The sequence below is a fragment of the Caloenas nicobarica genome, chromosome 4, assembly GCF_036013445.1.
Source record: "Caloenas nicobarica isolate bCalNic1 chromosome 4, bCalNic1.hap1, whole genome shotgun sequence".
NCBI classification, from domain to species: Eukaryota; Metazoa; Chordata; class Aves; order Columbiformes; family Columbidae; genus Caloenas; species Caloenas nicobarica.
In genome coordinates, this window is record NC_088248.1 from 53,841,025 (window position 1) to 53,858,524 (window position 17,500).

The following is a 17,500-nucleotide window of genomic DNA, read 5'->3' on the forward strand; positions in this document are numbered from 1 at the left end:
GTTTCATTATTTCTTAACTGTCCCTGAAAGAATCTGGGCAGGAGGCGGAGGAGAGAGGGACGAGGCTTCGCCTCACGTGTCGCCTTATTCAAGCAGTTTCCAAAAAGCGAGTGGGGGGAAGAGGGGAGGAGGAGACGATGCAAATAATGTTAAATGTGATTAATCTCTCGGATTCCTGGAAATCTGACATGCATGAGTTACAGCAAAACCTCCTTTATTTCGCCATGAAATGCTTTTGCATAATGAGAAAGAAAATGTCCTCTGTGCCCTAATCAACTCTGACAGGTCCTGGACTCCCAAACACTTTTATTTATGGCATTATTTATTTTATCCCTAATAACCGGGGAGGCGGGTCCTCGACTCGCTCCGTGCTGGGAGGGGAGGGCCGGGCGGCCGGCGGGGCACCCGCGGCGGGGCTGCGCGCCCGGCGGAGGGGCCGCAAAGTTTTTGCGGCGGCTCCGCGCAGCGCGGAGCGGAGCGGGGCGGAGCGGGGCGGGCCGGGGCGGTACCCCGCGGCCCCGCCGGGCCGGGCCGGGCCGAGCTGGGTGGAAGCGGGGCAGGCTCCGTGGCCGTTCGACCCCCGCGGCGGGCCCCCGCTGCTCACCTGCCCCCGCGGGGGAGTGCCGGGGGCGGTGGCGGCGGCCCCGCCAGGGCCCGCCTCCCCGCCCCGCTGCCATTAGCAGAGATTACCCTAAACACTTGCCGGTCGCCGCCCGTCTCCCTCCAGGCATTGGCGCGGCCGCCTGTCAATCAGGCCGGCGCCCCGCCGCGCCGGGGCTCCGCCGTGCCACAGAGACGAGCCGCGGCGGCGGCAGACACAGCCCCGGAGCGGGGCCGCGCCGGGGGAGGCGGCGGAGGATGGAGGAGGAGATGCAGCCGGCGGAGGAGGGGCCCAGCACCCCCAAAATCTACAAGCAGCGAGGCCCCTACAGCGTCCTGAAGACCTTCCCCGGGAAGCGGGCGGCGCTGGCCAAGCGCTACGAGAGACCCACCATGGTGGAGGTGCCCCGCGGGCGCGGAGCGGGGCAGCCCTTCCCGCACGCCGCCGAGCCGCTGCCCTACGCGCCGCACGGCGCCTTCCCCAGCGCGCCCGCCCGCCCCGCCGCCGCCCCCAGCGCTGCCCAGGGCCGCCCGCCGCCGCCGGCCCCGAGCTCCTCCGGCCGCTACGGCCCCTGCCCGGCGGCGGCGGGGGGCGGCGGCGCGGAGCTGAGCGCAGGTACCCGCAACTCCTCTCCTCCGCCGCGCAACTTCGCGGGGCACTTTGCAGCAGGCGGGAGCGGGATGGGGGCTGCGGGCTACCCCCCCACACTCACACTCCTCTCCCGGGGGGCTGGCGGCGCGCTCGGTCCCCCCGTCGGGGCTGGCGGCGCCGGGCGCCCCGCGGCTGGGTGCGAGGGCAGCGGCTGAGTCCGTCCGTCGGTGGGGCAGCGTTAAAGTTCCCGGGCCCGGGCGGGGCCGCTGTCCGGCCGGCATCGCCCCGGGGCGGCGGGGGGGAATCGCTGCCGCCCCAGCTGCCGTCGGGGCGGTGCCGGCAGCTACTCGGGACGTGGTGGGGCAATTGGCCGCCGGCAGGTTCGTACCTGCGGGAACGGCGCCGCCGTCTGCGGGGCAGGGGGGGGGCCGGGCCGGCCGCTCCGCCGCGGTCGCGGCTGGGGAGGGCGGCAGGCGGGGGCTGGCTGCCGGGGGGTGCTGCTGGTAATGGAGAGGCTGCTGTGGTGGTGATTTTAACGGAAAGAAGACAGCTCGGCTGCTTGCCTGCACTGTTTTCATAAGATGCAGCGAGGAACAGGCGATCAGATATTTTTATTTATTTTTTTTCTTTAAAGGTGTAAGATACCGAGATGCTGAACGCATATCTTTCTTCTAGTGATGGCTTGGAGTTAAAAACCACGTAGATCTTGATATGCAACCTAAATTTGGCATCAGGAAATGGGAAATTGCATCTTTAAGCAGAGTACAATCAAAAATGAATTACAATAAATCCTATATAATTGCATAGGTCATTCTCTTTAATGAGATTTTATTAACCTGACTGTCAAGCTTTTGAGTCAGGCAGATATTTTATCTTCTTCAACTGATAAAAGTGTCAGCTATAAACCACCATATAAATATTCATAAATCTACACATCTGTGGCAGCCTATCAGCATCATTCTTTTGGACATTAAAAGCATTCTAATTACTTTCTGTCTAGCAGAGCTGAAATGCTGCCTGTTATAGTATGTGCTTGGCAGGCATGATTGCTTTTGTTTGCCATCACAAATAGCAGCATCCTATTTTATATACTTATGGTCCAGAATATATTCAGGGTTTGACTGAACAGGATGAATATTATGAAGCACCATCTGGTTTTGATAACATCGGGTATATTAACTCATCTGTTAATTTTTGACACATCATTGATTTATTTATTTAGAAAAATTGGATCCTGTTTTGGTATGTTGCTGTTTGCCTTTGTAACAAATGTGATGACATTTCCTTACTAAACAGGGAGATATGCTAGTTAATAGGATATATGGCTATGTTTTAATGCCTGTTTTTGCTCAGAAGCAGCCGTATACTGGATGAATTTATGATGTCTTGTTACAGATAATTCAAGTACTTTACCAAAAAAGTTTAGAATAGATTAGGCTGAAAATTCACAGCTCTGACGCATAGTCCTGTGATCCATGGAAGAGGGTCATCTTTTCTTTTTTCTTGAAACTACTACTTATTTTAAATGCCCAAATGGTGGTAGTTCAGTATTTTTTGTGGCCCACAATCAAAATGCTTCTGATGAGTGTGACACCTATGTTTCTTTACAGAAGCACATTACGCCATGGAAAACATTCAGCTGTCTGGTAGATGATATATGAGGCCATATTCACAGTGAAGCCCTTTGGGCTTTCACAGGCAGAAGTTTGGACTTTCTCCTGTCTCTGTAGATTGTGCTAGCCAAGAGCTAGAGCAGGCTTCAAAGTTTGTCATTGATTCAGTCCTGTGCTAAAAAAAACCAAACAAACAACCATAGTTGAGGAACTGCTCTTTGTGCACTGAAGTTCTGTGAAGTCCCTGTGCTGTCACCTGCACATCCAGGCTTTACTTTTACTTTAGGTTTCTATATAGGTCCCAACATACCCTTCTCTCAGCTAAGGCTTTTAAGTAAGAAGCAAAACAGAATAGGAGAAAACAAAACAAAAACTTACTATGGTGTGCTGAAGTGGAATTTTGTACAAGTTGTTACCAGAGGCTAATAGAGTCAAGGTTTAGGTCTGTTGGGTGTTGTAATCCCTGAGGTGCAGGTGCTTTGCTGAGCTATGGACCTATCCTTCCCGCTTGGAGATGGAGAAACACCAGGTGCCTTGTGTTGGAGGAGCTGTAGCACGGGTAAGCTGAGCAGGGAGCTGTCGAGAGGGAGCAAGTTGAGGCCTTGAGGCTGTAGAATCGTTGAAAGTCCTGAGTTGGAAGGGACCCACAAGGACCATCAAGTCCAACTCCTGTCCCTGCATGTGACAACCCCACAGTTCACACCATGTGTCTGAAGGCTTGTCCAGTCTCTTCTTGAACACGGTCAGGCTTGGGGCCATGACATCTCCCTGGGGAGCCTGTTCCAGTGCTCCACCACCCTCTGGGTAAAGAATCTTCTCCTAATGTCCAACCTAAACCTCCCCCGATACATCTTCCTGCCATTCCCTTGGGTTCTGTCATTGGTCGCTAAGGAGAAGACATCAGCGCCTGCCCTTCCTCCTCCCCTTGTGATGAAGCTGTAGCTGCGATGAGGTCTCCCCTCAGTCTCCTCTTCTGCAGGCTGAACAAACCAAGTGACTTTAGATGCTCTTCATACGGCTTCCTCTCCAAACCCTTCAGCAACTTTGTAGCCCTATGTATGTATGGGAAGTACTTCCGTCGCATCATCCGGAGCCCTGAAATCCTCTTAGCAAATGTGTGAGCCAGTTTAATTGCTCAGGCTGATGCTGGGGAAGCAGAGCTGGGATTTTGCCCCTGGGGAGTGGGATGGCTTGCATGTGCTCCATGCCTGGTCACTCTGCGCTTTGCCCAGTGCCTGCAGGGTCTGCGCCCACCCATCTCCTGGGTTCCCCGCAGCAGCAAGGGGCATGGGCTGGGCCCTTTCCAGAACACCTTGTTGCCAGAGGTTCACCTCCCAAGTGGTGGCTGTTGTAGTGGGGGAAGGATCCTTCCCTTAGCAGGTATCCAGATGCAAGTCATCTGGGTTATTCTCCACAGAGGAGACAGTCACCATCCATGACTGGTATGGTTTTCCCACTTAGCTTGGCCATAGCACTTGGCAGCTATTTACTTGAGTGAAGAGGTGGAGGGCTGTAGGTCAGTTTTATAGGGGTGCCTGTTTCATAAGCTCAGTTTCAGAGATTTCTCTCTTTTGCTGATACCTCTTCACTTGTGTGGGCAACAGTGAGCAAGCTGGCTAGTAAAACACCATTCCTGGGATGTCTAACTCTGCGTTCTTAATCCTCAGGCATGACATTTCTGGCTGCTTGGGATTCAGAATACCAACTTTGTTTCTTAGAGTTGGCACCTCAAACACAGCTACAAGTAAGGATGCTTCCATATTTTTGAAACTTTTCCTGATGGTTAGAACTCTTTCCAAGAATGAATGTTTTCTTCCTCAATTCCTCTTTAAGACACAGCCCTGGTTTCCATCTCCAGAAGAAATGCAGGATGAAGAGTTAGGGGAAGGAGGAAAAGCTGGTGTTCACCCTACACCATGGTGAGGAAAGCTCTCACTTGAGATCCCATCTTGTATGGAAAGATCCCACATGAGAAATGCCATCTTATGATGGGAAATGTGGAGCTGCATGAGCTTTCTCTCTCTTCTAGTGAACAGTGGTTATGCTGACTGCTGCTGTGGAGTAAGCCACACAAATGGATGCATCCAAAGCACCAACAGACACCCATTTTATCCTGTAAAATATTAGTTCTTTGTTAGTCTATTCAGATTTTCCTGGATGAAAAGAATGTTTGTCTTTGTTAATATTTACATGCTATATTTACATGTGTCATAGTCCACCAAAGAATCTCCATTTCCTTAGGAAATCATGATGCAGACCTTATAGTGTGCCTTAAAATTTAAGGTGGAAAGCAGAGAAAGAAGCTGTCTTAGAAGTGTTATCCCACTGCCAAAAACCTGGCATGTTTAACACAACCAGTTAATCAACCTTTATCATGTCCAGACAGAAAAAAGGTTTTTATCTGAACAGAGAAGGTGGAGATCATAATTTTGGCCTTAGGCAAGAAGCTGGGAACCCTCATCTGGAAGTAGATCTATTGGATCAGTCCTGAAATGGACAAACACTTCTAGTCTTCATCCGCTGGACTGCCTTGATGATCTTTGTGCAAAATGCCCCAGAAATCATCGCTTAGTCAGGATGGGGGGATGTCAAATGCTCTTGAATTTTGTGACTCAGGCATAGATGTTTGCAGCAGTGTTCATATCTAAAAGCATAATGAAAAAGTCTGTATGCATGGATGAAGCCATTTGAGGGGTGCAGAGCTGCTGCCCCAGGATCTAAGGTAATAATAGTGTTATTACAATCCAACAAATAAAGAAATACAAATCATCAGGTGAGAAGACAGAAAACACTGCAAGGTGAAGAGTGAGATGATTGAAATTGCTAAGGAACCTGGACTTCGAAATCTTGCTGAAAATTAAATAGCAATGAATACGTTCCCCACAGGCGAGAATGTACGGTATTCAGACCCACTCAGTAGTTACAAAGATGACTTTTTAAACCTTATGCACAAGATTACAAAGGAAACTATGGAAGAGCCACAGCCTGAATCCAAAGCCATTGAGACCCAACACAATGCCTTATTAATAAAGCTGTCTGGTCTTAAGTATTGAAAAGATCACCAGGTGTAGGAAAAGCTGATGTTATACCTGCCAGTCTTTCCAGATATCTTTTCTGATGCATCAGTGTAAGTTGTCGAGTTTCAGAAGTTTGCTCTTTCTAAAACCCTGTTTTTAGTCTGACAGTTGGATAACTAAGAAGCCCCATAGTTCAGCATCAATGAGGAAAAGATGTAAAGATGAATGCTATATCCAGGAGCTGGTACCTGATTTGCTGTATGATAGTATCTTCCGGTTGCTTGCGCTCTCAAATAATCTAGTTAGGAATACTTAACACTTTTAGCGATTTAATCCTGATCTATTAGCACTTTATGGGCTTGATCTGGCAAGTCTACCTTCAGGCAAAAGTCTAGTTAAAATCCTTGAAAGTTCTGTAAGACTAAAGAGTGTGAGGTCTGAGTCATTAGAATTACATGGTTGGTGAGCATCATAATAAGGAAAAGGAATACCACAATAAGACTTTAATAAATTGTTTACACTGTTTTAGTCTGGTGGAGTCTTCAATAGAATCCTTCTTTCCTAGAAAATACATACATTACAGTAAATCAATTAAGAATCATAGATCAGTGATTATTCAATAATATTCACATAAACCCAACTTTTTGTCATTTCTTAGGGACTAGATGTTGCACTGTGCCTGCATTTCTAATGACAGTCAGCCCATAAAAGCTGAAATCCCAATTTCTATGATATATGCTAAATGGCCAGCATTTGTTCTTATTTTTTCTCCGTTACAAGAAATAACCATAGTTATCATTCTCATTTAGGGTTGTTCACACTGTGGGTATGTGTACTGTTGCTGGTGTAGAAGTCACATCGAAGTGGTACCTCCTTCAGCACAGAGCTAGATGTTTCCAGAATGTGTGCTGAGAGCATCCCTCGCTATCGCTGCCCAGCAGTACCCAGAAAAAAAGCATTTGCAAATCTTTCTGCTAGCATTTCAAAATAGCCCTGCCTTGTCATGACTTTAATTTTTATATCTTTGAGTATGGGTTAAAGTTAAGAAAAAAACAGTAATTGCTGTTATTGTGTCTTTGTAGTTGATCTGATACTGAACTGAAGATTAAATCAATACTGTCATTTCTGTATAAAATTTCAGTTACATTCTAAGCTATTATCACAGTGGATGTGCCTAATGCATTCAATTTTACAACAAAACTAATCATTAATTTTATCTTTTCTGATGTTAGTGTGTATTATAGCATTCTTCAGAACTGATATTTGAAATGTCAGGTTACTTTTCACCATATTTTAGGAGAAACCATAATATTAGAATAACATATCTTATACTAATCTAATCTCTTTTCAGTTTCATTCATATTTTCTCTCCTTGCAACAAGGATATGCAAAGAATGAGTAACTGTTTTGTCAACAGGGACCATAATGATTAAAATACAAACAGTAACTATGACTTCAGGTCTGGAATCGGATTATAGGATTAAAATGAATGAAAAACTGCTCTGTAGTAGGATTGCAAAGTTCCAATCAATATCATCCTGTAATAATTTTAAAGGGAAAATGTGGGAAGAAATCAGGCAAAGCAAGCACAGCTTAATGTGGTTAGTGATGCTTGAGTTTCTTCATTGTCTTTTGGTTTATCGGTAAGTTCCAGCTAGAAAGCTGCAATGTTGCCGTGGTTCCGTGCTTTTGATTTGCGTTACACCTGTTGTGCCAGGTTATTTTGTACTTGCATTGTAAAGGTGAAAGGCCGCTGACCTTAGGTGAGTGCAGTAAGAGGGAAGGAGGGACAGCAAGTACAGAGGCTACAGAGCACCTGGCACCAGCATCCACTCGCAGAGAGCATTGCTTAGTATTTTGCATCAAAGAGGTGTTAGAGAAATCTTTCCTGGTTCATCTGAGCCCATCTGTAAGGGTGTGGTACGACTCGTTAGCACAGGAGGCTGATTGCAAGGATGCTTTAAGGGGTCTTAGGGCCGCTCCAATCCTTCAGGTACCGGTGGGCTCCCTCTGCTTGGCCCTGGGCAGCCTCATTGCCCAGCGCTGTGCCTATGCTTGTTCTAGCAGCCTCACATCCCTCTTCATACAGGTGAATCCTCAGGAGGTCACATCCATGGGTTTGTGCCTCAGGCTGCGTGCGAGATGGAAAGCATTTGTATGCTGCTTCAGCCCTGCCCTCTTTGCAGAGGTCTGGAGGGTGGTGAAAATGCCAGTTAGTGTTGTTTCAAATATTCTTCAGGCCAGCTGTACTAACCTCAGTGTGAAGTAGATTTTCCACCAGAAGGTATGTCTTTTGGATCATGGAGAAGTACCGTGGGAAGTGCCACCTCTTAAAGGCCTGAATTCTGAATGCTTCTGTTCTTTATGTATTATCAGTGTGATGAGGCTGTGCTTTCATCTCTAGTTATGAAGTTAACATAAATGAAAGTCTGGGGCACTCAGTCTCATGCATCTGTAGCAGGTTGCCTTTTCAAAAGTAAATGTGTTTGTCACTTTCTAAAAGTCAAGCCTGCCTGAGAAGAGCTCTCCAAATTTGGCAGCGCTTAAATCTACTTTTTTTTTTTTTTTTACATTTTCTCATGCAAAATGCTAGCTGCATGGTTTTAGGCACCTAGAGGAACTCAGCTATGCATAAGCTAGGAAATTTTTTAAAGGCGTTATTTTTGGGGGAGGAATCTAACAAGTCATACCATCAATTACAGCCAAATGTCTTGGTCGTTTTCCGTCTGGGTCTGAGAACTGTTAGAGCAGCTTGACTCTGCATACACAGACACTCAGAAATGAACCATCCTACTATAGAGGTTTAGGTTGTAGCTGCTATTGCTCCCTGAGATGTGACACCTCCTGTCACTAGAGGCAAGGCTCACTAGGTGCAGGGTGGTGTCCTTATCCTGCTTCCAGAGCTGAGCTGCTGCCTCCAGAAACTGCTGCGCAGCCTCAAGCAGAGTTTCCTGATGATGTCCAGAGCGGCTTGAAGAAGGCTGCACTGCTCTCCACTGTGTGATATTGGCCTACATGCAAACTCTTAGGAGGTCAGCAGGACCGAATTCCCCCTCTGACCAGAGGAGCTTCAGATTGTACATTTTATGCCTTTCCTTGGTGTAAGAAGAGGGTTTTGTGCTTATCACTCTTGAGTTGTTCTTGCACGATCCTGGAACCAAGAGGAACAGAAGCGAAGTCCATAAAACTGAGGGTGGGTCACAGGAAGTGTCCCACGTCCAATGTCAAGCAAGTGCAGTACAGATGAAAAGGAGAAAAAACAACACTTGGAAGTTTTGTTGGAGAGGAGCAGGGCATGGGAAGAAGGTGTAGTGCAAAGTCCTGCAAAAATGTACAGACAAGGCCCACCAGCAGCTTGAAACAGGCTTCCAGAGAAATAATAACTTGAACTTTTACTTGTAGCAAATCGGATGGAATTTGTATTTTCTTCCTCATTTTCCTGTCTTAATCCTTCTGAAAGAAGATGGCAGTAAGCAGTGACTATCATCACAATGCATTTCTGATTAACAGCAAGGGCACAAGGGCACTCTCAAAATAGAAGCGAAGTCGGGATTGTTTTAAATCACAGTGTTGCAGAAGTATTAAAGCAGAAGCCATAATTTTAATGTGTTCAGAAATAAAATGCATGCTACTGTAAAGGGTTGCGTACATTCATCTAGCTGCTACTGCCTGGCATAACCTTTTGCATTAGGTTTCTGTGATTCATTTTTTCTTTTGTTTCAGAGAGTCGAATGATTCTGGATGCCTTTGCCCAACAATGCAGCCGGGTTCTAAGTCTCTTAAATTGTGGTGGAAAACTACTGGACAACAATCACTCTCAGTCCATGATTTCGTGTATAAAGCAGGAAAACCCAAATTATAGTGAAAGACAAGAGCAATGTCAGCTTGGGAAAATGGTCCATAGTCAGACATCAGACATTTTAGACATAGAGATGCAGTATATGCAAAAGAAACAACAAACCTCAGCCTTTCTGAGAGTTTTTACCGATTCCCTTCAGAACTATTTGCTTTCTGGGAGCTTCCCTTCTCAGAACACCTCATCAGTAAATGATTTTAGCCATTTGGCAGATGTGGATCCACTTTCAACCTCTCCAGTACACACTTTAGGTGGATGGACATCTCCAGCAACATCTGAATCCCATGGTCACCCATCATCATCTACACTTCCAGAGGAGGAAGAGGAGGAAGAGGAAGAAGGTTACTGCCCTCGGTGTCAAGAGCTAGAGCAGGAGGTAATTTCATTGCAACAAGAAAATGAAGAACTTCGTAGAAAATTGGAGAGCATTCCAGGTAAATAATCCCCTGCCATATAATATTGTCACTCACGGATAAAAACAGTTTAGAAAGGAGTCTGTTTTAAGTTCTAGTTGTCTTTTAAGGTTGCAGTCCTAATAATCAAACACTGGAATTTGTCTCCATCCAAAATTCCTTTAGCTGTGCCCACTGGAAAATTATCTGCTGATACTCATCCGTACAAATTGTGAGTCCTATACTAGTGAGCTGTGTTCAGGATGGAATGTACTTGTAATCCCAAATATCAGGTGATTTGTCATGGTCATTTCAAACATATGCTTTTATACCTAATTATCCGTATTGTTCTTTAAGTGATGTTGCAGTTTATAAAGCTAGTTCATTTTTTGTGCTCCTTTTGGTTACTTCAAGAAACTATTCAAAGTTACATCCACATTTTTATCCAAAATAGATCTGGCTTCTGCCTAGAACAGTATCTCTTAAATTGTTTGTAGCTCAGTGAGAAGCATAAATACATCTCCTCCCATTGATCTTCAAATAATACCTGAAAAAAGGCTCGGCAACAAGTTCTCCAGTTCAGCAATACCTAGCTGCCACTGGGGGAGAGGAAGCAGACAGAAAACCCCATCTAATTGAAACGCCCTCTGGGAAAATCTTCTCTTGCCCCTTTAAACTTGGAACTTCACACTGTTAAGGTCCTCTGACATATTTGAAGACTGATATTGGATGAGAACAAAGTATGTTGGACCCCTATCCTCTAAACTTTAAACAGGCAAAAATGGACCCCAAATAATACTACTAAAAGCAAACTGAAATTTAGAAAGGAAGATAAGTAGACAACAACTTTTGAAATCTCTATAAATGCTACAGAGCTGCACCTTTGCTAGCTAAGTTTGAGATGCCTTGGGTAGATCCATGCAAAGTTCACTGAACTACTCCCTGAATAGCGGGAAAGCCATTTTGCATGGGCTGCAAGAGCGAAAATACTCCGAAGCTGCTAACTATGCAGAAAGGAAGATGGCAGCAACCAACCACTGTCCAAAAATGTATACAGAGTTGCAAAATCTGAGCAAAAAGCAAGCAGTAGTTTTCATCAGCTATCAGTGATGTATTATGAATTATTTGTATTACATTGTGGTTTTCTATTGTGCGTGGGTCCCTAGGCAGTAGCAGCAAATCCCATAACGAACATTGTGCAGTGCAGAGAAAACCCAAAGTTTAGAATACTTTCCCCACCCCTCTCAAAATCTAGAGTCACCATAACTCTTACACTCTCACCAGATTCAGTAGTGGTTCGTACATCACACAGAAACACTGTGACAAAGGGAGTTGTGTGGACTTCGACTCCCGTTGAGTCCTAGCTTCAGTAGTATGACACCAAAAATTATCGTTAGGGTCTATAATCTCACCTACAGCTTTCATTCAATGACCTGTATTGAACCCAGTGATGTTTCCAGTTTTGGCTAAAGCGTAACTTACATTTGGGTCAAGTAATATCTTGGAAGGCCTCCAGTCCTGGGTTGGAGACTCTATTAAGCAGTGGCTCTACCTCTAACTCTGACACTTGACTCCAGTGGAATTACACTGGTGAAAATGTGTGCCGAATTCCCTGCCTGGCCATCTGAAATCAGCTTCTAGTCATTGACTCGTGCTTTGCTCCACTAAATGAAGTGCTGTATAGGACTGGGTACTTTTTTTCCAGATGAAGCTACTTACAGATTGAAAGCTGACTTTCTATCTTAGATAAACTAAGCAGAGTTGTTTGAAACTCCTCAAATGAGTTGAAACCTTTTTATAGTTCTTTCCTCTACTCATTTCTTTGAAACTTGGGCACTAGAAATACATGCCTAAACGAAGGTGAATAGTTTCTTTGTTCCCACCTGCAGTCGCCCTGATCATTTGGCCGTTGATCGTGCAGCTGAGCTGCTCGTTCTGTGTGCATTTCTTCCTACACTTACGTACTTTGTGTTCGGCTGTGTTTGTTTACTAAGTGATATAGATTGGTTTGGCTGCCCTTTTCTCCCACTGTTGCTGGCTCACCAATTTCTATACCATCCAGAGTTTTTTTGGTTGTTTTTAAATTAACTTTGTGATCCTGGTTAGAAATGTTGAATGGTATTGAGGCTGCTGTCAGTCCCTGGTGAGCCTTGCTAGAAACACCTCTGTTCATGATGATTCCCCCAATGACAAATACATGAGGTGTCTGTAGCAGGTTCTTAATCCATATGTGCTCTAGTCTACTGATGTTATGTGTTGCCGCTTCTGCAATCAGGTAACTCATGGTAGTAAGCTAAATGCCCTTTAGTTAGTTAGTTAGGAGTTTAGTTTAGTTAGTTAGTTTAGTTAGTTAGGAGTCTAGTTATAGTACATCTCTTCAACCCAACTTTTTCGAGCGAACTTATAATCTCATCAAAGAATGACAATCGGGTTAGTCTTGACAAGATGCACTTTCCATAAGACCATTTTGACTGGCGTTAATTATATTCATGTTCTTTAGCTCTTAGTCAATTGAATCCTGTTGCAATTGCCTGTATTTTGCTAGGATTAATGTGAGCCTAGGCAGCCAGTATTTGCCTGGGTCATCACAGTTACCCTTTGTCACATTCTGAAAGAGAGAGAAATATACATAAACGTAGTCCTTTTTCAGCCCTCAGGAGTAATCAAACACCTTGTTAGTAGTATATCAAAGGAAGCAGACAAACATAAATATGTAAGGATGTATGACCTCATCAGCTAACATAAAATCAGCAGCAGCTGCATCTGCTGCCATCTGGGTGACATATACAGATAGGTCCAAAGTGACCTGTGTGTTTGGGGAAGTGTTAAGAGCCACAGAAGGTGCCCTCAGATTTTGCTACGTGTTAGGACAGAGGTCTGAGCTCCCCAAGCAGTCCCACAGCCACCATTAAGCAAGGCTGATCAAACATCTAAAGGCAGTCTCTCCCTCCAGTGCTGATTGTGCTCCAATGAGCTTCTGCTACCAAAGAAGCCGGCAGAAATTTTTGTGGGACTTGAAACAACCAACTCTGTATGTAACCAGGCACAATGCTCATTCTGTGAGCAGGCTTGTTTTGCCACTCAAGACACGTGCCTCAGGAGGGAGCCAGAAGGCCCTCTGCAGAGGGTTTCAGTGGTGTTTGCCACCATCCATCACATCAGTCATCTCAGAGCACAAACTTTCTTCCTTGCTCATCCACGTGTCCCACGCTGGGCACCCGGCACGCCAGGCAAGGTGATTAGCAGCTGTGGTGGCAGCTAGGTGAGCGTGGAGGCCGCCGTGCTGTCCCATCAGGCTGCTGAAAGAGCAGATTTTTTTTAACATAGGGCATTTCCCCCCATCGCTGGGGGAGCCAGGCTGGAGCTGCTGAGGCTGGCCCGGGAGCCCGCGGGCTGCAGGGGTGCACCATGCCCTCCCCATGGGCCCTGGGGCTCCCGCCAGCAACCCTGTCAGCAGCAGATAAAAGCACCAACCCCTCCTTCTGCTCTGTAACCGTCTATGAATCATTTTATCCTTTTCCTGAAATACTTTGCTTTTTTTTTTTTTTTTTTTACTTTCCATATGCAAAAGCCCCTTTTAAAATCCATGAGAGTTTGAGGTCTAAAAATAGTTACCACTGTACATCTCTGCCTCAAGCTCTGCAAAGCACCATTTGCATGGCTCACAAAGAGAGTACCAGGAAGAAGCATGTTTTCTCTGCAGATGTAAAGGCAACAACTTTTTTTTTCTTTTTTTTTTCTTTTTTATGAATATTACACAAAACATCCTCCTGTAGCTTTTGGGCACAGAAGATAAGTTTTTCCTGTTTTCAGGACTCTGCCCTGTTGCTGTAAAAACCTTTCAGTCCTGTAGGTTCTTTTTGCCCCCAGCCTAGCATGACTCTTTGGCAGACACCACTGGAGAACAGCAATTACATGGGTGAAATATTGCATATGCCTTGGTCGTTGGGGTGTTTTTATCTTAAAAAATACCCGTTTGGCTTGACTGAAACAATACTTAAGTTTGTGTGAAATCTTAATTGTTTCAGCTATGGAATAAATGAAGTAAAATTCACATTTCAGTGCTTTGGTTTTGGAGCAATATGACATCTTGCAATTTGTGCAGTTTTCCCCGTTTTTGGTTTGTTTTTTTTTTTTTTAAGGCAAAAGCATTAACTGAAGATTTTCAGTTCAACTGAAAAAAAAAGAGAGAAACATTTTTGTTCAGTGTGGTTTTTTGGTCTTGTTTTAAAAAAATACTTAAAGATTCAGTAATTTCTGGAAGAAGTTTGGCAAACTTGTCATTGTCTTTTTAGAGTTTTGAGACTGTCAAGAACAGAGTAAATTAATCTATCTATGTGAGGAGAAAAATGTCTCCTAATCTCTTTCTTCTGTATGAAAATTACTAGGGCTCTGATACATTCCCAATAGTAAAATTAGAGACTCATTTGTGGAACTGCATGTAAGACCTGGGTGTAGACCATCTAATATCTAAGGATATTAAGCAGTTCTTTGCTATTGTCAGTATGATCTTCTCATAGCTTTCAGCCTAGAAGGGAGAAAATATTTCCAGGTGGTTAAAGCAAAGGGCAGGAGTCTTGAGTGAGGGTTTGCCTCCAAGTGCTCCCAGCTTTGCTGTGTCGTTTGTGTCCAACTAGCCAGAAAGTGGTGAAAAGGTACAAGTAAGTAAGGTAAAGCAGTGTGTGATACAGTAATTATTTTTACCTCATAAGCCTGGCAGCAGAAAATACTCCACCGAAATGTGGAAGAATGAGGGTGAAAAACTCCCTCAAGTGTAGAGAGATGATAACCTACAGAGATGTTCATGGTGACTGGAAGTAGCCAAAGCAAAGTGGGATTTGCAGGTAGAGTTAATATCAGTGTAATTCAGAAAGTCAGACAAGTTTTCCAGAAGGTTTTGTGTGCTGAAGGCTTGACTCTTTTTCCTGACTATATCGGATGATCTAATAAAAGATATTACTTTTCCCTACAAATCCTGTCTCCTTTATACTTTCAGAGCATCGTGTTTCCAAAGAGCCTACCACAGCCGCAGCGTAGATAAAGCAGCCATCAAGGGTTGTGACAAACACTTTTTCATGTCCTTTCTTTTTTGTCCTTTTTCTTGATGTTCACGTTTAACCACTTCTTTGGTTTCCTTTGATGTTCTGGATGTTTTGGTCTGATCTGTGGCCTTGTTCTGCTGTTCAGCTTCAAAGTGTTGAAGTTACTTCGGGAAGAGGGAGCCTTGAGTGCAGTCGCCCAGTGTTTGGCGTGAGAACCCCTTTGAATTTGCAGCACGCCTTTGCTGGCAGCTTGGGGGTGCCAGCTTAGTTTGCTAAACCAGCCTGAGTACAAAAACTTACTGAAACACATAACTGCAGCAGACCAGGGCTTAATTAGTTGCTTTTTCCATGCTTCTAGTTTAAAACCCATGAGAATTTGGGGAGGCAGGTTTCTTTGCCTACCTTGGGGAGCAAGAGCTGGTAGGAGCTTTGTGGAGGGCTGGTGGTTCAGCCTGGCAAAGCTGCACTCCCTGATTTCAACTTCGTTCTGTGTTTTGCAGATCAGTATTTAGCATTTTAGTGACACAAACTGCTGTTCTTGCTCACCAGGGACTCCCCTGTTGTTTTATCAGCAGTATGAGTGTGTAGAGGGGTTTAAAGGGGGTGTCCCCGTCTTGAAAATGTCATGGCTGAAGGGGAGGACAAGAAGAGGTACTTTCTATTAAGTAGAAGAAAAGGTAGGGAACACAGACAAAAATAAAAGCCACAGGAGCATGTGGTAGCATCGCTTAAATGAGAGGTGCACAGTTGCCTTGTTTTATCTCTTGTTGTTCAGGCAGAGGTGTACATCCCAGGGACGTATGGAAGGGGCACATTCTTTCTTTCTTTCTGGAAGAAATATTTTTGCAAAATAAAACTGAAATAAATACAATAGTTTTTCAGATGCAGATTAACAGAAGTAAAATGGTTTTCCACTCCACCTGGAAAACACAACTGAGAGGGATTTTAAAAGTAATGAGATATTTGCTATCATTTTTTCTCTCTTCCCTGCTTTTGGCAGGCACAAGAGGTCAGTTTAGGCAATCTTTAACACCCTTCTGCGTGTAATGTCAATTCTTCTGCTTTCTGCTGGCTACTCTCATTAAGAATGAGTGCTGGTTTTATTTTACCATCTAATTATGAACATCCAAATTTGCAGAGTCTTGAGCACCAAGATCAGTTCCTCATTACTAACACCATCTCTCCTCACTCCTCGTTCTTCTTCCAGCTCACTGCACCCCAACAACTTGTCTTCACAGGCTGTCCATGCAGATTTCGCTGGCTTTCAGCTGACTATTGAAATAAATGAGCATATGAGCTAAAGCGATCCAAGTCGTGTTATACTGCACACTTGTCCAAATCTCAGGCAGAGAAGGCATCTCTGTTAATGTTATAAGAAATTCACACTGCCATCTAGTTCGTCAGCAGTTTCCCTATCATTTGTTACATCTTTTTGACAGTCGAGCATCAATTTAGAAATGCCCTGCAATGAACTCAGAGTGAAGAATTGCTCAAGGTCAAGCAAAGGAGGACGCATTGCAAAGCTGAGCCAGTCTTAACTAACAGCTGCCAGTCTGAGTGAGGTGGGTGCAGATGTACACCCTTCCCAATCCTTCTCCTCGCTGGCGAGTCAGAAGTAAATGGTCTTGAGTGCTAAGGGATTAATCTTCTGCTGTGCAAAACACCAGGAGGAATACTAGCCAGTGTCAGCTACAGAGCGCAAAATCTCATTAATGAACAGAATAACCAGATTTCTTACTGTCTGCTTACGGGGGCTGAGGCCACCATGGGGAGAGACATGGCTGAGCCAGGGGTGAGATATCCCTTCTGGCGAGGGCTCTCTGATGCCCCGGGAGAGGCTGGAGATATAGCTTTATTTACATTGGCGATATGCCTTCCTTACAACAAGCCCAAGCATCTCTTTATAGCACTGTGCTTTGGCAATAGAAACAGCCCCAAAGTCTGTTACACAGGAGGTCACATTTTGGGGAGGATGAATGAGCCTTCATTTTGACAGATACCAATACAAGTGGCTCAGTAACATACATAATGAGCAAAACCCCAGCCCAGACCAATAATAGAGATGTTCTTGGCACTTTGTAAAACATTGGAAACAATTATCAGAGCCAAAGGTTAAAAAAAACAACCAAACAAAAAAAATTAGTGGGTTATAATTGGGAAACATTAAAAGCATGTTGTTGAAGGCCCTGAAAAAGTATCTGGGAGGAAAATTTTCATGCTGGTTACAGAAACAACCAGTTTAGAGGCAAAGCAAAGGAACAGTGAGGATCATAACAAGTGGAGTAAAGGGGAAGTTCATGGTGATGAGTAAAAAGCACAGGTTAGGATCTGTGGAAAACTCCACTTTGTGGAGGAGATATTGCTTCCTTGGCAAATTATAGGAAAAAT

General features: G+C 44.9%; 1 protein-coding gene across 1 annotated transcript in view; it reads left to right on the forward strand.

The window, feature by feature from the left end:
- The first annotated feature begins 858 nt into the window (after positions 1-858).
- BEND4 (BEN domain containing 4) overlaps positions 859-17,500 on the forward strand; it is a 29,848-nt gene continuing 13,206 nt past the window's right edge. Inside the window, exons 1-2 of the mRNA XM_065634649.1 lie at positions 859-1,216; positions 9,546-10,112. Coding sequence (XP_065490721.1) covers positions 859-1,216; positions 9,546-10,112 — 925 coding nt within the window. The remainder of the gene's footprint in view (positions 1,217-9,545; positions 10,113-17,500) is intronic.